The sequence below is a fragment of the Staurois parvus genome, unplaced genomic scaffold (genome assembly GCF_062004578.1).
Source record: "Staurois parvus isolate SC_StPar_1 unplaced genomic scaffold, SC_StPar_1.0 ptg000288l, whole genome shotgun sequence".
Lineage (NCBI taxonomy): Eukaryota > Metazoa > Chordata > Amphibia > Anura > Ranidae > Staurois > Staurois parvus.
In genome coordinates this window covers 409,813-430,088 of record NW_028318084.1, presented here as the reverse complement: position 1 = coordinate 430,088, position 20,276 = coordinate 409,813, and the positions used below count along the sequence as shown (strand labels likewise).

The 20,276-nt window shown below is 42.5% G+C and overlaps 1 protein-coding gene across 1 annotated transcript in view; it reads right to left on the bottom strand.

The window, feature by feature from the left end:
* Positions 1 to 20,276, bottom strand: part of ITGA9 (integrin subunit alpha 9) — a 694,926-nt gene that overhangs the window by 590,568 nt on the left and 84,082 nt on the right. The window contains exons 2-3 of the mRNA XM_089682391.1: positions 8,210 to 8,337; positions 3,303 to 3,409 (exon numbers count right to left, since the gene is read on the bottom strand). Coding sequence (XP_089538517.1) covers positions 3,303 to 3,409; positions 8,210 to 8,337 — 235 coding nt within the window. The remainder of the gene's footprint in view (positions 1 to 3,302; positions 3,410 to 8,209; positions 8,338 to 20,276) is intronic.

Here is a 20,276-nt window from a genome sequence, read left to right as displayed (position 1 = left end):
GCTTATTCACCAGGGCCCCTGATGGTGGGGATGGACTTGGAGCAGACTGAGACCAGGTAGCGACCCCCGAGTATGTCCGGCAGTTGTAGAGAGCACCGTCAGGGGTGTGTGGGAAATAGAGCCTGACGTGAAGAGGCCGGCAGGCCTGGTAACAGGGACAGATCCGTGTGGGATGGATGGATGGATCGTCAGGGTAGCGTAAAGAGTAGTCAGGCAGGCCAGGTCAGCAACGTGCGGGCAGCGAGGTACCAGAGGAGCAGGCAGAGAATGGTCAGGGTCACGAGCCGGGTTCAGCAACTAACAGGCATCGCGGTACACAGGATCAGGCAGAAGAATGGTCGGGTCAAGCCAGGGGTCAAGCAGGAGACAATCAGCAGGGTCAGGATCAAATGCAGAGGTCAGCAACAGGAAGCTTCACAGGATCAGAATACAGGAACAGGACAATAAGACCAAAGGGCAACTTGTGTCTGTGCAGGGCTGGTTTAAATAGCCCACCCGGCGCTGACAGGTGCGCCTGGGTCCTAGTGCCTGCCAGCGCAGTCATAGGTGACGGGCGCGCCTGGGTCCTAGTGCCCGCCTGCCTGCATGTCTTGTCGTACACCTACACATGTGCAGACTCGTGCGTCGCGGTGATCCCTGACAGTGATGTTGTTCAAGTAATTCATATTTTAACAAAGACCAATGGGGAGTATATTTAATTTTACAATCAAGAGCAGCAATCTATTTAGATCTGCATGTAAGCTATGTCACACGGACAAAAGAAAGATCTGAATTCATTGTTTTACAACTGATGCTTTCATTAAAGCCCTTCAGCCAAAGATTTTATTTTAGCTTCGGGTATAATGGGAAAGGGATAAAACCTCTGTCAGTAGGAGATTTTTTCATAACGATCTGAGCTACATAATGGCACAAGGCTTTCATAAGCCATCTGAACAAGACTGTAGCCAAGTATTCTGTGTTGTAAAAACAATTCTGTTAATGCAATCCTTCCTGTAGTCTGCAGTAGGGATATTGAAGGGCTGAAACTGTACTATTTTACAACCAATGCTGTAATTAAAGCCCCCCCCAGCCAACATTGCTGCTATGGTTTAGGACCCAGGGACAGAACTTTTGTCAAATGTTTACTTTCGGTCTGTGCACCCATCAAGGAAATTCTCCTTGTAACAGTCTGGTGCTACAAAAATGTGGTGCCTTTTGTGGCTTAAAGTAGTGGTGCCTAACAGGACATGTTCCAAGAGGCTTTTTTTTTTTTTTTTTTTAAATAAATGCTGTGATGACCATTACTAGCAATTAGGGCTGTCTCATTGAAGAAAGAATGAAGAGTGGTATAACAAGCAGAGTATACACCAAAAAATTGACCGGTTCAGCAGGAACTGGTCGAATTTCAGTCCTTGTGTCCTGCTGTTTTTTCATTAGTCATTTTGGAAAACCAGCATTTGATCAGCGGTCATGCTGGAAAACCAGCATTTGATCAGCACTTACAGCCAATAGCTGCAGTGCTCATCTGTGTATTCTGATGGGGGAAAAGGGGGGTCTCCCATTGTAATGTACAACGCTGAGCGAACTGTTGGCGCTTTATAAATACTGTATAATAATAATAATCTTCCACCATCAGAATACAATGGAACAGTGGGACAGGTTATTTACTTTAATGCAACACAAAGACTGCAATGCACAGTAGCAGAACAAAACAAGTATTATACAACGTACAGAGGACTGTAGAGCTGGAATTATGGGGTAGAGGGCTTCCAAGAAAAGTATGCTATGCATTCTGAATTAGAAATAATTTTGTGATTGAATACCTTACCTACTAGATCACTAAAAAGCTAGCTTTTAACAGAGTATTTAATGTATTTGCTATATGCCCATTGAAAATTATTTATTTCCAATTTGTTTGAGGTGATTGTAGCCGTATTAGTGCATTTGTGACAGAAACAATTGAGTACTGTCCGTGATACTTTTTTTATTTGCACTAACATACAATTTTGAGGACAAGCTTTCGGGGAATGTCCCCTTCTTCAAGGTCAGTACTACTCACAAAAGTTAGCAGAATGTTAGAAGAGATGAAAGAAAAAAAAAGGAGGCTAGAGATAAGATGAAGTCAAAGCGAGGGGGGAGGGGGGGGGGATACTACACTCACACAGAGGGGGTCAAGCTTCAGCTAATAGTCATAAAACTGTAGGATAATGAGTGAGGAATCCCATGTCCAAATTAAGGCCGTTATCTCTTGTGTCAAATAGAATTATCATTCTTAGTTCAAAAGTTTTTCTTTCCTGAATGGATTTGAAATTTCCTTTAAGTACTAAAACATTGAGGTCTCCCATTGTGTGGACTGGTTGTGCGAAATGGTGTCCTACAGGTGTGCAGAGGTCATCTTCTTTATGTTAAGGAACATGTTAAGGAACATAAAGAAAATGACTTCGGCACACCTGTAGGACACCATTTCGCACAACCAGGCCACACAATGGGAGACCTCAATATTTTAGTACTTAATGGAAATTTCAAATCCATTCAGGAAAGAGAATTATCATTCTTAGTTCAAAAGTTTTTCTTTCCTGAATGGATTTGAAATTTCCTTTACGTACTAAAACATTGAGGTCTCCCATTGTGTGGTCTGGTTGTGCGAAATGGTGTCCTACAGGTGTGCCGAAGTCATCTTCTTTATGTTCCTTAACATGTTCCTTAACATAAAGAAGACCTCTGCACACCTGTGGGACACCATTTCGCACAACCAGGCCAAACAATGGGAGACCTCAATGTTTTAGTACTTAAAGAAAATTTCAAATCCATTCAGGAAAGAAAAACTTTTGAACTAAGAATGATAATTCTATTTGACACAAGAGATAACGGCCTTAATTTGGACATGGGATTCCTCACTCATTATCCAACAGTTTTATGACTATTAGCTGAAGCTTGACTCCCTCTGTGTGAGTGTAGTACCCCCCCCCTCCCCCCTCGCTTTGACTGCATCTTATCTCTAGCCTCCTTTTTTTTTCTTTTTTTTTTCTTTCATCTCTGCTAAATTTGTGAGTAGTACTGCTTAGACCTTGAAGAAGGGGACATTCCCCGAAAGCTTGTCCTCAAAATTGTATGTTAGTGCAAATAAAAAAAGTATCACGGACAATACTCAATTATTTCCAATCAAAATCAGTTCTTGTAGATCAAATACCAGTATATTACGTTGTTAAGGTAGGCAAATACCAGATGGGATAGGCATGAGACACTTGCTAATGACATGTTTCCTTTAATGTTGACATGAAGGATAAACACATTAAACTAATGGAAAGCAAGTAGGATCTTACCAAAACACTGCCATCAGGCTTGGGCTGCCTTGCCAGACTAACCCCCATCCACTCATCATCCCTGTCCTCTTTACACGTCTTTCCACATGGAGTCCCCCGACTGTTTTCTGCAAGGAGGAGAGGGTGAGAGAAATGAATCAACACTTGGATGGTACAGCATGGTACAGATGCACCAAATGCTAACACTTTTCAAAAGTGACCTTCATGCCCATGTTGTACATTTAGAAATAAGTTCAAAAGCCTTCCACATTTAAATACATTTATCTTTTGGTATGGCACATCATGAGCACAGGTCTGTATATTTACAAGATTTTCATTTAGTTCAAAGGACTGAGTTGTTATCTTGCAAAGCATCTAGATAATGAACTAAAACCATATAAATGTGTTCTTGTTTAGGGAGTTTAAAGTTTTATCACTTTTATACTGTATTTTTTTTTTTGTGAAAGACAGTATGCTGGAATTTATTGTTGGGCCCGGGGTTGGCAATAAATAGGGAAACACTCTGGACACATATATAACTTTTGAATACTTTTGAAATACTAGATTTGCCGTATTTAAAAGAATGCAGGCTTCACTGAGTGATGATTTACATATCAGCAACATAGAACTGTTAGACATTATACATTTCATTTCGGATTTATTGCTCTGTTATACAACCTACATACCACAATCTTACTGTTTTTCTGAAGCCAACAGGTTGACTTTTAGTACTACTAAAGATAAACTCCAGGTACAAGTAAAATGTTTTGTGTCTTGCAAATATAATCCAGGACACTGCAATTAAGTACTCCAAAAGTCCAGTTTGTTCACCTAATCTGAGTTTTATATACATTTCCCATAATCCCACTATGGCACATTGAACAAGGGTTTCTTGTAGGTCCTCTGATCGGGACCATAGCCACTCATTCTGTGCTGTAAAAATATTTCTTTACAAGTATTACTTCCTGTGGAACTCAGTAGGGAAGGTGCAGGGGCATGAACTGTAGTTCCAAACCATCAGGGGTTTGAAAAAATAGACTGCAAATACACTTTGATGGGTGAAGATGGAATTCCCCAGCTGCAGGCTTTTAGGCTGGTGACAGATTAGCAGAAATCTCTAAGAAGATGATAGGTGGAAAGACATCTAACTATCATTGATAGCATAGCTGTGCTACAAGGACCCACTGTAATGTTCTCCATGATAAGGCTGACAGATGAATGTGACACATGTGTACAAAGGGTAGGATTTGATTTAAAACCAAACTGAGCAGCTGTAATTCGATGGGGGCCATGCAGGGGCGGACTGACAACTCATGGGGCCCCCAAGCAATAGGGGATCATGGGGCCCCTATGTCCTTGCCCAAACTCAAAAAAGCCTATGAAAAAGGTACCAGGGCATCTCATGGGGCCCCCTACTGACCCCGGGCCCTCGGGCAGTGGCCGAGTTTCCAAATGGTCAGTCCGCCCCTTGGGGCCATGTTCACCACATGCTAAATGCTGATTTTGTCTATGGGGGATTGGAAAAAGTATTAATACTTGCTCTATTCCTCACCAATGCATGCTTTCTCTGCTGTGTGCTGCACAACAGTTCCCCATGGAGGCTTCTCTTTAGCTGCACCTTCTGTTGCAGGGTCTCTGATGTCACCATTTCCAATGTAGGACGAGTGGTCCTGCATTGTATGCAAAGACTGCGACAGCCAGCCCACTTCACAAGAGCAGTAAAGAGTAGTGATGAGGAGTAAAGGATAAAAGGTATTTGAACTTATTCATCATCCCCAATGAAATATTCATTTACCCCATGCAGTGATGGCGGGGGGGGGGGGACACGCTGCATAGTTACACTTTACACCGGCGTGGAGTTTAGCTTTAACATGGAGACGTTTTGGAGGAAAAATTCTGTGTATTTTCAATAAGTACATTCTGAGTTATTATTTCAGGGGTTATGTGAAAGCATTTGAAGGTTATCCACTAGAGAATACCATAAGAGGCCCAATGCAATTATTCCTTTGCTTTAAAGTAGAACTAAAGGCAAAATTTATTTTCTTCATTTTAAATTAAGTCCCATGTCAGTTTTATTTTTTGCCTTCTGTGTGCTACATATTGGGGAAAGTTCCCCTCACTTCCTGTTTCTGAGTAAAACAGGAAGTGAGGAAACCCCTTGTCATCACCAGGGTCACCAGAACTAGCCTCCCCGTTGGAAGATTTCCCCTCTATTATTATTTTGAGGTCAACCAAAAATGTGGGATTTTCTTTTACTTTCACTTAACAAGGGCACAGACAATAATAAAAAAAAAAAACTTGACAGATGGTCTAGTATCCCTCCACACTGTCAAAAACTAAAAAAAAAAAAAAAGTTTTGCTTCTAGTTATACTTTAATAACTGTTGATATGAGGTATCAGACACATAAGGAATGTGCTATTTTCAGCAAGTCGGCTGCATAAAAATTAGCATTGTGAAAAATAAATAAATAAATAAATCTCATCCATTGTATGATGCTGCAAAGCAGGACATAGAGCCTGCATCTGTAATGAATATGTATGTAGAATGTATGTATAGTTAGGTCCATATACTGTATATTTGGAGACAGGCACAATTTTAGTTTTTTTCATGTATTTTCCAAAACATATTCAAGATATGGTTATATAATGGGTATGGGCTTAAAGTGCGCACTCTCAGGTTTAATTTGTACATCCAAATTGGAGGAAGGGTTTAGGAATTACAGCTCTTATGAGCTGCCATCCCCCCTTTTTCAAGGGACCAAAAGTAATTGGACAATTGAATCAAAAGATGCTTCATGACCAAGTGTGGGCTACTCCGATATTTCTTCATCAATTAAGCAGGTAAAAGGTCTGGAGTTCATTCTAAGTGTGGTATTTGCATTTGGAATCTATTGCTGTGAACCTACATCATGCGTTCAAATGAGCTGTCCATGCAAGTGAAACAGACTATTGTAAGGCTTCAAAAATGAAAAAAATCTATCAGAGAGCTAGCAACAACATTAGGAGTGGTCAAATCAACAGTTTGGTACACTCTAAGGAAAGAAGAACGCACTGGTGAGCTCAGCAACATAAAAACGCATGGACATCCATGGAACACAACAGTGGTAAATGATCGCAGGATCCTCTCTATGGTAAAGAAAAACCCATTCACAACAGCCAGAAGCAAGTGAAGGACACTCTCCAGGAGGTGGGTGTATCATTGTCAAAGTCTACAATCAAGAGAAGACTTCACGAGAGCAAAAACAGAGGGTTCACCACAAGGTGCAAATACAGAGGGTTCACCACAAGGTTCAAACCATTCATAAGCCTGAAGAATAGAAAAGCCAGATTAGACTTTGCCAAGAAAAATCTAAAAAAGCCGGACCAGTTCTGGAAAAGCATTCTATAGACAAATGAAACTAAGATTAATCTGTACCAGAATGAAGGGAAGAGAAAAGTGTGGAGAAGGCTTGGAACAGCTCATGATCCAAAGCACACAGCGTCATCTGTAAAACATGGTGGAGGCAGTGTGATGGCATGGGCATTCATGGCTTCCAGTGGCACTGGGCTATTGGTTTTTATTGATGATAAGACAGAAGCAGCCGGATAAATTCTGCAGTGTTTAGAGATATACTGTGAACCCAGATTCAGCCAAATGCAGCAAAGTTGATTGGATGGCGCTTCACAGTACAGATGGACAATGATCCAAAACACACTGCAAAAGCAACCCAGGAGCTTTTGAAGGAAAAGAAGTGCTGGAATATTCTGCAATGGCTGGGTCAATCACCTGATCTCAACCCAATTGAGCATGCATTTCACTTGCTGAAGACAAAACTAAAGGCAGAGAGACCCACAAACAAAGAAAAATTGAAGACAGCTGCAGTTAGAGTATGGCAAAGCATCAGAAAGGAAGAAACCTTTGGTAATGTCCATGGGTTCCAGACTGCAGGCAGTCATTGCTAGTAAAGGATATTCAACAAAATATTAAAAATGAACATTTTAGTTATGATTATATTCATTTGTCCAATTATATTTGAGCCCCTGAAAACGGAGAGACTGTGTATAAAAATGGTTGTAGTGCCTACAATTTATACTTGATGTTTATGTTCAACCCCTTGAATTAAAGCTGAAAGTCTGCACTTCAAATTAATTTGGATTGTTTTGTTTTAATTTATTCTGGTGGCATACAGAGCCAAAAGTACGAAAATTGTGCCTGATCTTCCACCACCTATCTTTGCACAGACCCTAGGCCTTTGATTCCACCACTATAGAGATCTCTCCATAACCCCAGGCTTTCATGGACACATTAAGTACCAGTTAAATCACTTCCAGATTTTGCACACGCACCCTGGTATTAGAAGCCAAAGGTTCATATTCAACAAATGGAATTGAGATTTATCACTAGTATGTCCCTTCAGAGCTGGAGGGGGACTCAAGTCTTCTAGAGGCTTGGAATAGGAAGGCATCAAGTAGCGTGCAGGGAAACACAGGCATTTGAAACAACTGGAAGAGAGCAAGGAGATGACAGTATCTTATTAGTCATGCCCAGGGTGGACTGACCATTTGGAAACTTGGGGCACTGCCCGAGGGCCCGGGGTCAGTAGGGGGCACCATGAGATGCCCCTGGTACCTTTTTCATAGGCTTTTTTGAGTTTGGGCAAGGACACAGGGGCCCCATGAGTTGTCAGTCTGCCCCTGGTCATGCCCTTTCCCATGCCTCATACATTTTGACATGAGCTTGTGGACCAGTTGTGAGGATCATTAGCAGGAGTAAGCTCAACTTTAGAAGTGGATATGCATAACAGAACTGGGGTCTCCGAGCTCCCAGGAAACTTATTTATACCTCTAATGGATGTGTATCAGCACCTCGTGGTGCCTTCATCTCATTCAGGTTATAAGTTTAGCACCTTAAAACAACAGGTATTCTGCATATTGATTGTATTACTCACCTCTTCCCATATCCAGCTCTGTACATTTCTTGTCAGGATTGCTGTGAATTCTGCATTTAAAGATCGTTCCTGGAGTCTTTATGGATGAGCTAAATTTAGATTCTGCTTTGGGAGCACCAACCAGTATCCTACAAAACAAGAAAAATGCAAGTGATTTTTAATTATCATTTTGCTAGTTATAATTAACATATTTTCATACTTTCCAACTATCCCTCATTTTGAAAGACCGTCCCTCTGTAGTAATTAGACCTCTGTACCCCTCTTTCCTACTTAAATACCCCTCCTTTTAGTCTGAAGTATAAATATCAACTATTATTATTATACAGTATTTATAAAGCGCCAATAGTTCGCTCAGCGCTGAACATTACAAAGGGGGACAGAACATGTGACAGAACAATACCAATACAATGCAAAACATGAGGGGATCGAGGGCCCTGCTCTTTCGAGCTTACAATCTAGGAGACAACATGACTGCAATTCATTCTTTTCTGTAATGCCCATGTTTAGGGTTAGACCCAAAAGAGTTTTAAATTTAGAAACCTTGATACGTTTCCATGCCAACTGTCTGGCATGGGGGGGGGGTGTAACGCAATTAGTTCACATCCCAAAATAGAAAGCAAACACATGATTACATTGCTTTGCCAAGAGCTGCTGCTCACCTACAAAAAAAAAAAAAAAAAAAAAACCCACATACACACCTCTCTAAAAAATAAAAAAAGTCTCAGAAAAAGGCTTAAAAAAAAATAAATATTTTTTTAATTGCATGGCTGCATAATTGTCAGTGTGATGGCACTGAAAGCTGAAAATTGGCCTGGACAGGAAGGGGGTAAAAGTGTACAGACTTGGAAGTGATTTAAAGAAAAATTCTTAACCACCTACAAGTACTACAGTGTCACCATGTTGACACTGCACTGCTAGGTCGACCGTGCTAAAATACCAGTGTCAAATTTTGAAAAATTGGTTAAACTAATTTGGGTAAAAAAAATAAAAAAAAATGTTTCTCAAAATGTTTGGACTTTCATTTATATAGCAAAAAAAATAAAAATCCCAGCGGTAAATACCACCAAAATAAAAGTTTTACCGCTGGGATTTTTATTTTTTCCCACATATGTCCAAACATGTTGGAAAAAAATTTTAGCCCAAATTAAATTTATAACAAAAATTATAATTTTTTAAAATTTGACTTTTTATATTTAACATACTGTCACCCTAGCAGTACAGTGTCAACTATGAATAAATGTTCTATATAAATATGTTGTACTGCATTAAAACTTCCATCCAAGTTCTAAATTAACACATTTTACTAAGTTGTCCATTTGTGAAACTCTATTACAAAGGAAAAAAAAATAGTATTACAAAAATTTTAGAGGGTTTATTTTATTGACCATGGATTATTTTATTGTAGGGATACCTAGGGGTTTGATAGGAGCCTACAAACGTTTTGTTGTAAGGTGTCCGTCTTTCTCATCTCAGAACATAGGGAGGTATATTTGTCATTTATAATATTGAACCAGCCAAGGTTTCTGTTCAGATATCCAATATGTTTCATAAAAGAGCATAGGGCCAGAACTAATTGCAGTATGCGCAAAACCGATTCCATCAGTATAGAGAATAGATAGGGCATGACAAGAGAACCAGGTGGATGGACTGTCACTGAAATAGAAGGCCACATATTATTATTATATTATTATTATACAGTATTTATAAAGCGCCAATAGTTCGCTCAGCGCTGTACATTACAAAGAGGGACAGAACATGTGACAGAACAATACCAATACAATGCAAAACATGAGGGGATCGAGGGCCCTGCTCTTTCCAGCTTACAATCTAGGAAATCATATCCAATGTACCATATGCAACAGGACAATAAAAGTTCAAAATTTTTTCTAGGTAACTAACTTAAATGTGTTCTACAACTCTTAAGTTTAATGTGACTAGTTTTTAAATATACAGTACATTGGCTTCACATACCTGTAATATATATTTATTTATTTTTTTATTTTTTTTAAATTATTGTATATTTAAGTGTTCTTGCATGGGGACCACTTACTGTTATCTCACATATATATTCTTATTATTATAGCCAAATTTACCCCCCTAACTCCTCCCACAGTTTTTACACTACATAGACAGTAATATACCGAAACGTGCGGATTGTTCCCGTTTGGTGTGCTATTACTTTGTGGAACGTTTCGCCGAATGGTTCACGAAATATTGACGTTTTTGTGGTGAAATTGCTCCCATAGGAATGAATGGCGGAATGTTCAAAACTAGAGTGGGAGCTGAAAAATCAGGACATGATTTCTAAACTGCCATCACTCCCTCATTTTCAAGCCCACCTACACAAATCTTATATCAAAACGTTCAGCTATCCCTGCTGCCACTAAAAATGCCGGCTAAGCCATAGTCCTGATAGTTTTCACAATATGACCATTTGTTTGCAACTCACGCCGCCCATTGACATTCATTGAAACTCCACTCTAGCCACCTCAAATTTGAAGGGCAACTTCTAAACTGCGACTGTGCCTTCATTTTTAATATTTCAGAGACATACTATGCATCAAAATGTAGGTCTGGGTCTTGTGATTCTCACAATATAAAGCTCTTCGCTGTAGGATTTAGCATTTTTAACCACTTGCCTACCAGGCACTTATACCCCCTTCCTTACCAGGCCAATTTTCAGCTTTCAGCACTGCCGCACTTTGATTGACAATTGCGCGGTCATGCAAAATTGTACCCATATGAAATTTTGATCATTTTTTTCTCACAAATAGAGCTTTCTTTTGGTGGTATTTAATCGCCACTGGGCACTTTACTTTTTGCGCTATAAATTAAAAAAGTGCAAAAAATTTGAAAAAAAAAAAAAAGTTTCTTTGTTTCTATTATAAAATTTTTCAAACAGGTATTTTTTCTCCTTCACTGATGTGCGTTGATGAGGCAGTACTGATGGGCACTGATAGGTGGCACTGATGGGCACTGATAGGCAGCACTAAAGGGCACTGATAGGCAGTACTAATGAGGTGGCACGGATAGGCGGCACTGATAGGCAACACTAATGAGGTGTCACGGATAGGCGGCACTAATATGCAGCACTGATAGGCGGCACTGATAGGTGACACTGATGATGGGTACTGATAGATGGCACTGACTGGCACAACCGCTGGGCACTGACTGGTGGCACTGACTGGGCAGCACTGCTGGGCTGCACTGGTGGGTGGGCACAGGTGGGCGGCACTGGTGGGCACAGGTGGGTGGCACTGGTGGGCACAGGTGGGTGGCACTGGTGGGCACAGGTAGGTGGCACTTCTGGGCACAGGTGTGTGACACTGCAGAGTGGCACAGGTGGGTGCACTGCTGGGCACAGGTGGGCGGAGCTAGTGGGTGCACTGCTGGGCACAGGTGGGCGGAACTTGTGGGTGGCACTGCTGGGCACCGATCATCAGGGCACTGATCATCAGTGGCCCTGATGATCGGTGCCGATCCTCGCTCTGACAACTGCCGGTTCTCGGCAGTACTTTCCTCACGATCTGACAGCGTGAGGAAAGTGCAGCCAAGAACCGGCACTTGCATTTCCCTGTGATCAGCGTGTCATTGGACACCGCTGATCACGTGGTAAAAGGCCGGTATGATCGGCCTTTTACCACATCTCGTGATCAGCTGTGTCCGTAGGACACAGCGATCACGGAGATCGCAGGAGAGCGCGTTCTGGGGGGACGTCATGTGACGTCCACCCAGAACTGGCCGGCCGCAGTGAAGCCGTCATTCGGCTATGTGCGGTCGGCAAGAGGTTAAACTAAAACCGTTTGAAGATGGCAACCGCCAGTGAAGTGAGCAAGTTGGAGCAGTTTGTTTTTAACCGCTCTTCTCTGCCCTTGCTGTAGAGTGAGTTGCCATAGGAACCCAGGTGTGTGAGCAGGCAGCAGAGTGACAAGCCACTCCCAACAGTTACTCCGCCCACTCCAGATATAGACTACTGGTGGAGGCAAGAACACTTCACACCATTTCCCCAGAAATTGTAGCTTTTCTAGTATTATATGTTATTATACACAGCTGGCTCCAATCATAGATTGGAGATAGGAAGGGAGGGGGTTGGTATAACTCTAAAGTAAGCACTATACCATCGAAAAAAATAATAGAATAGGCTACTTGTAGGATATATAGGATGTAGGGGCACATCATTCAATTAGGGGAGTGCATTACAATACCTCACTGTGACTCTGGCTCTGACTGTGGACTAATTTATAAAGCAGACTGTTATGTATGTATGTCAGAAGTGCAAGCATTTTCACCACTTCCCGTCCAGCGACGTACTGGTACATCGATGGGCTTTTGGTGTTGATAGCAAAATGATGCCTGCCGTTGAAGGCATCACCCTGGTACTGTTTTCTTTAGAGCTGGCAGTTGGCTCTCTTGTAATAGCAATCGGAGCAGCTTTCCAGCCGCTAGATTGCTATTACAAGCAACAGGAGCAAAAATCCCCCCCCTCCCCGGCTCTCTTGGGCTCTCCTCTCCAATCGGGAGACCCAAGACACCAGCCGACACATCTGCCGGCTGGCTGGATAGCCCAACAAAGCTGGGATTGGCTTTGATTGGCTCTCCATTACAGTAAACCAGTAAACCAGAGGACCTGACATCACTTCCGGTTTACTTGGAAGTAAACTGCGCCATTTTTAAAACATAAAAGCATTCATAAACACTGATCTTGGTGTTTTTGAATGCTTTCAAGTGTAGAGGAGGGATTTTGGTCTTACAGACCCCAGATCTCTCCCTAAAGGGTACCTGTGACGTTCCTATTGCTGTCACAGAAGATGTTTACACTTCTTGTGACAGCAATAACCGTGATAAAAAAAAATTAATAAAGAAAGTGTAAAAATAGAAATTAGGCGAATGCACACATTTGTCCTGCATGCACGCAAACAGCGTTCATCCCACACGTGAGGTAGCACCGTGAACGTCAGATCATGGGCAGTAATTGTAGCACCAGACCTCCTCTGTAGATCTAAAGTAGTAACCTGTAAAGGCTTTTAAAGCATTGCCTATGGATAGTAAAATTTACATTGTTTGTCGCCATTGCACAGGCATGTGCAATTTTAAAGCGTGACAGGTTTGGTATCTATTTACTTGGTGTACCATTAACTTTTATATTTTACAAAAAAATGGGTTACGGATTGTGTTATTTTGCAATAAAATTAAAAAGTGTATTTTTTTTTGTTTACAAACGATTTTATTGTACATAAGTAGACAGTAAAACAACAGCACAGTATGAAAGTGATATTGTCAACAAAAATATGGCACATTTGAAATGTACAATACATAAAAGTATATTAACATAAAAAAGAAGATAGAGGAAGAAAGAAAGTTATAAGTGCATGAGATACATAAATGATAAAATAGATTGAGTGATACATCTATCAACAATATATGTCAGCCATTCCTTACCAAGGATGTTGTCAATCATGCAATAAATGTCTACAATCCTTCCATGACTCCCATTTTTTATCGTATAAGTGCATCTTATCCAGTAGTGTATAATGAATACGTTCCATAAGCATTACAGCGTCAATTCTGTGTAAAACGGAGTCTAAGGGTACAACATTAGACCGCCAATGCAGGGCAATGGACCATAAAGTGGCAATACATAATGTGTGTAGCAATCTCAGAGTGGCATCAGGGACCCCTGGGATATGAACCCCCAATAAACAGGTCTGTATAGACAACTGCATCGGGTTGCCCGATAGTGAGGTAGCCACCTCAGATATCTTACGCCAGATCAAAGATATGTTCGGGCAATCCCAAAACATATGGACCAAAGTGCCTGTGCGGCCACAGCCCCGGAAACATAAAGGGGATGTTTGTGGAAACATTGTATGTAGTCTGGACGGAGTATAATACCATCTGGTTAAAACTTTAAGGGCCGTCTCACGAACCGAAAGAGATCTAGAGCTCTTGCATATATTATCCACCATGGAGTCCCAATCCTCATCCGAAAAAGTGATACCACAATCCTCCTCCCACCTCTGCCTGTACATAGGGGGAGCATGGAAAAGACAGATCAGAAATTGGTGATAAAGATCTGAAATAAGACCCCTACCTCTAGGAGAGTCACGGCTGATACGTTCAAAAAAAGAGATCGGAGAAGACGGGGTAAGGCCAAAGTGCGCATTAAAAAAGTGCCTAATCTGTCTATAACGAAGGTACTCACGAAGAGGAACATCAAATAGCACGCGCAGCATATCGAAGGTAATATAAGATCCTCCTCTTTGGAAGTCAGATAATCTGACAAAGGATCGATCATACCACCAACGAAACATGTGAGGGGAAGAAAAGGCTACAACAAAAGTAGGATCACCAAAAAATGAAACACCTGGGGGAATATGAGAGACTAAACTCAGCGTAGCCTTGTATTTGGACCAAAGTGTCAGTGAGTGGGTCACTATAGAGTTATGAAAAGTAAGCGATCGGGGGGAGATTTTAGACCATAAAATTCCCGGTAAATAAAAAGGACGTATCGACTGAGACTCAAACTTGATCCACGGGATTTGAGAGTTAATAGTAGCCCATTGTGATAATTGCGCAAAACGAGCCGAGAGGTAATATAGCCAAAAGTTAGGAAGACCAAGACCTCCCGTTCGTTGTGAACGATACAAAATGGATGAGGCAAAACGTGGATGCTTATTTCCCCAAATAAAATTGTTAATAATCCGCTGAAAATGATCCAAAAACGTTTTTGAAACCGGAACTGGAAGTGCCCTAAAAAGATAAAGCAGTTTGGGCAAAACATTCATTTTAACCGCCGTGACTCTACCCAGAAAGGAGATATGATAACCGTGCCAAATCTTCAGTAGAGTAGAGAGACGTGATACACATGATGGATAATTAGCCGCAAACATATCCGAGTATCTGGGAGCAAGATTAATCCCCAAATAGGATATCCTGTCTTTGACCCAGCGAAATGGAAAAGAACTACGGAGAGATGCACTTAGGGAGTCAGGAACATTAACAGGCATAATTACCGATTTGGTAAAATTAACAGTGAGACCTGACACTTTAGCAAAATCATTCAATACGACACACAAATTAGGCAAAGAAGTCAACGGGTTAGTAATAAAAAGCATAACATCATCAGCATACATGCTCAACTTAAAATGTGAAACTAATAACGAATAGCCAGAAATATCCGAATGTGATTTGATCGCCAATGCCAAAGGTTCCAACACCAGCGCAAACAAAAGGGGTGAAAGAGGACAACCTTGACGGGTACCTCTACCCAATGTAAAAAAGTCAGAGTTACAGCCAGGAAGCCTTATTCTTGTTTTAGGAGAGTCGTATAGGGCATGTATGCCTGCCAAAAACCCATCATTGAAGCCCATTTTCTGTAGCAAAGAGAACAAGTAGGGCCAAAGAACACTGTCAAAGGCCTTGTTTATGTCTAAACTCATCAACAGAACCTCTTTGGAATGTAAATTGGCATCTTGAATAACGTTTAGAGTGAGACGAATGTTATCAGTAATAAATCTGTCGGGAATAAAACCCGACTGGTCTGGAGATACCAAAGAGGAGATAATAGGAGCCAACCTGTTCGCCAAAATGCGGCTAAATATCTTCAGATCGTTATTCATTACTGAGATTGGTCTATAGTTTTGTGGCAGACAGTGGTCTTTCTGTGGCTTGGGTATTAAAGACATGTTAGCTAACAACATCTCCTCGGGGAACTTACCCCCCCGTAAAACATCATTAAATAGTGTTATCAAGTATGGAGCCAATATAGAGGTAAAATGTTTATAATAGCCAGCAGTAAATCCATCAGGACCCGGCGCAGTAGAGCGTTTCAGCGTTCCCATTGCACATGTTATTTCCTCTAAGGTACATGGGGTATTAAGAGAGGCAATCTGAGAAGGTGTGAGAGCAGGAAGGGGTATAGAATCTAGCCATGAATCTGATAGAGAAACAGAATCCGACTGTGGAGAAGCCAGTAGTTTAGAATAAAAATTTTCAAAAATACCCAAAACTTCCTGAGGTAAAGATGAGATAGCACCTGAATAGTACGCAATTTATACACATGTGGGGGGCGCAAAGAATGGTTCAATTTCCTTGCAAACATGGTAGATGCTGAGTTGCTATGTAATAGGAACGAGGCCCTCGACCAGCGGAGGGCCTTTTCAGTTTTTTGGGAAAGTAGGGCATTCAGTTCCAAGCGCTTTTGGGACAATAGCTGTTTATTGAGTAAAGATGGATCAGCTACATGGCTTCTATAGTGTGCTTCTAATTCTCGGGTTAAAAGTAGTATCTGCTGCCAACGTTTTTTATTTCTGGCCGAAGCCATAGAGATAAGTCGGCCCCGTAGGACCGCCTTGTGGGCTACCCAGAGTGTGGCTGGGGAAATATCAGGGGTTGAATTAGATTGAAAGTATTCCTTAAGAGATGTAATCACCTCCTGCCGAGAGTCAGTATCAGTTAGCATAGAATCATTAAGTCTCCATGAAAAGGGAGTAGGTGCCAATCCCACAAACGTGATAGATAAGGCCATAATACTGTGATCCGACCAGGGGCTCAAATGAATACTAGCTATCCTAGAATTAGCTAGCAGTATAGGGGTACAAAAGATATAGTCTAGTCTAGCATAAGAGTCATGTGGGTGGGAATAAAATGTGTAATCCCTGGCTCCCGTGTTGTGCGCTCTCCAAGCATCCACCAACTGGAGGGCATCTAGTTTCTTAGTAAGGGATTTTGGGAAAGCTTGGGAAGTGTGCGAGGCGGAACTACGGTCCAGAAGAGGATTTGCCACCAGATTAAAATCCCCACCCACCAATAGATGGGGGGACAAAAATTTATCCAGTGCACCAAAAAATTTAAAAAAAAAAGTAGCCTGTGCCGAATTTGGTGCATAGACATTAGCAATTGTAAGTTCTCGACCTGAAAGGGTGCCCTTAAGAATAATAAACCTACTGTCCGGATCACGATACACATGTTGAACCTCAAAGGGAAATGAGTTATGTAGAAAAATGGCCACTCCCCTACTCTTGGAGGAATGTAGGGTATAATACCCCTGCCTATAGGATCTATGAAAAAAGGTCGGGTGTTTTGCGGCTGCAAAATGCGTTTCCTGTAATAAGATGATTTTTGCTCCTAATCTTTTATATTGAAGAAAGGCTGTTTTGCGCTTATTTGGCGAATTGAAACCCTGGACATTATGCGAAATACATTGAATTGCCATAATAAACAGAGCTTGCCACTATCATCATAAAAGTACACATTACAAAGATATCCCCTAAAGTTATTTGATTAGACATAGAAACCCGCAGGTCTGCATCAGACAGACATACAGGTGGCAGATCCAGCCTAGGGGACCTCCAGACCCCAACATAGGGGTCGTGATGTCCACAGACCGACACAATACCATCCTCATACACTAAAGTTTTGAGAGAAGAGAAAACGAAAAACAATGGAGAAAAAGCTTTAATATCTTCTATATTTGAAAGGGTAACTGAAGAACATGGATCAGGCAGAAAAGTCGTCATACCTGATAAAACAAAAAGGTCAAACATTAAGGGGCCACATGGGCCCAAACCCTGTCTCCTTAGAACATGGAAAACAGAGCTGCCACCCCGCAATCGGGCGGCGACACCTCCGGCCATGTCAGGAGGCAGGGTGGGGTAACGTGTCAAAGAGTAGTACAACCATGAATTAATGGGCGCAATTAGGAGGGTCCAATGACCCTTGTCATACCTTAACTCGACCAGTTATCAATGCAAGGCATACAAAATATTCAGTATTGCAAAAATATCACAGCAGCAACCACAGAAATATACAACCTGACAATGTAAGAAATAGAGAGCAAAATCCCTGTGTCCCAAATCTTAGTAAAGTCATAAAAAACAATAGATCAGACCAAAGACTATCAAGACAATGAGTATTAGGCAAATGAGAATGGGCCTGTCAACCCGGTTCTTGTCTGACTCTCCTTCTATCCCTCCGTGGGGAAGGGGTATGCCAAATAGGAGAGATACGAGGGGTGGAGGGTGGGCGTTGAGGAGACGGGGCATCCGCCAAGCCTAATTTGGCCAAGATTGCTCTACCTTCGGGAGGGGATGTAGCGATATATGTGCTCCCATTATGTGGAACTATCAACTTAAAAGGGAAGCCCCACTTGTAGCGGATACGAGCAGAGAACAGGGCAGTTGTAACTTCTTTCATTTTTCTACGCCTCTCCAACGTGGCCGGGGAAACATCAGGATAGATTTGTAAAACCGAGCCCTCAAAGGAGATCGTTGGAGTATTGCGAGCAGCTCTGAGTATCTCTTCCTTGGTCAGAAAATCCTTCATGCACAAGACAATATCCCTAGGCGGTTTGTCAGCAGGGGGTTTAGGGCGTAGGGCTCTGTGGATACGGTCACAAGCAAAAGATCCAGGGTCACGATCTGGAAGGAGTGATTTGAATAACTTGATTATAATTAATGAAAGATCCGACATAGACTCCGGGATTCCCCTGATTCGCAGATTATTCCTGCGATTGCGATTATCAAGATCCTCAACCTGCGCCTGCAGTTGTGAAAAGGCCGTTTGTAAATGATCATGCTCTCTGGAAAGTTCACCATAGGCCAGGCTAAGTTCATCGTGTTTGGTTTCCAAGCGGTCTGTCCTAGAGCCCAGCGTGGCTATTTCCTGAGAGAGAACATTAGTGCTTTTATGCAATTCTGATTGAAATTTGGCGGCTAGTTTGGCGTACATAGATTCCAAGCAAGACTCCAAGTCCCCTTTTGTGAGTTGCTGTGTATTTTCGCTGACCAAGGCCGATAAGGGAACGGTGGTATCCCGTGCGGGATCGGACAGGGATGCTTGCTCTGCATTCACTGGAGACATGCTGCAAATCTCGTGAGCCTTAAGGAGGTATGTCGTGAGGGACTTCTGAGCTTGTCCCTTTTTTTTCTTGGTGGACGGCATACAAAAGAATCTCCCGGGGGTGATCAACTGAAAATTGGAAAGTGAATGGAGATTATAACCCCAGGGGACCTATAGCGCCCAATATAGGTTCAGGGCTGTAGTTACATGGATGCTGTCAAACCCATCTGCAATAACATTATATTGTAAAAATATTCAGCAAGCCTTGAAAGGGTAGATAGAACATAAGTCACAGCAACCAGCAAAAATTTCACTCCGGGACAGGATGATATCGCCAGATCCCAACTCAGGACACAAGAGGGATGGGTGGGAAGCAGGAAACAGAGGACCTCCAATTCTGAGCTCAGGGCCCCGCAGGGAGACACCCCCCGAGGCAGTATCAAGGCCCCAGTAGGCCTCTGAGCCCAGCAAGGGCCACAGACAGAGAAGGAGATGGGCTCTGGGGTTATTAATGTGAGGCCCACTCCCCAAATCACTGTGGGGAGATCATAATGACAGGATGCCGCCTGTACCCCCCACTCACTGTGTCCAGGTGAAAGGAGGCCTCTGGCAGATGGCGTAGGCCGCAAACGTCGCCGCCGCCGCGGGGAGCAGCAACACTCAGCGACGGCCCTCTCTCAGCCTCTGTGAAGCAGAGGACGCTGCAGACGTCCTCGGGTGATCCCCCACAGCCCGGATGGCAGCGGATGCGGATGGGAGGTGCCGGAGCCCCGGCCCACGCGGCCGCACCAGGCCGCGAACGTCCGCCGCCACGAAGGGCGGAAATATCACCCGGATTCTACCTCCCAGGTATCCGGGATGATACCAGGGCCCTCCGCTGCTCCACTGTGATCCGCTGCTGCACGGATGGCAGCGGATTCCGGAATACGGCGCCGGAGCTCCGGATTATGCGGCCGCTCCGGTCGCCATCTTGGACACGCCCCCAATTAAAAAGTGTATTTTTGCCCATAAAAGTGCATTTGGAAAATTTTCTAGCAAAAAAACCTCATTGTTACATATGAACAAAAAGTGCCAGAAATGGCCTGGACTGGAGGTAGTTACAAGGTTGTACACATACAAGGCAATATGGGTATTTTTTTAAGCAGAGTATATGTACCTGCTGTACCATATACTTGTATGAAACAGTATCCTATTCTCTTTGTATTGCTTCCGTTATGTGAAAACCCTG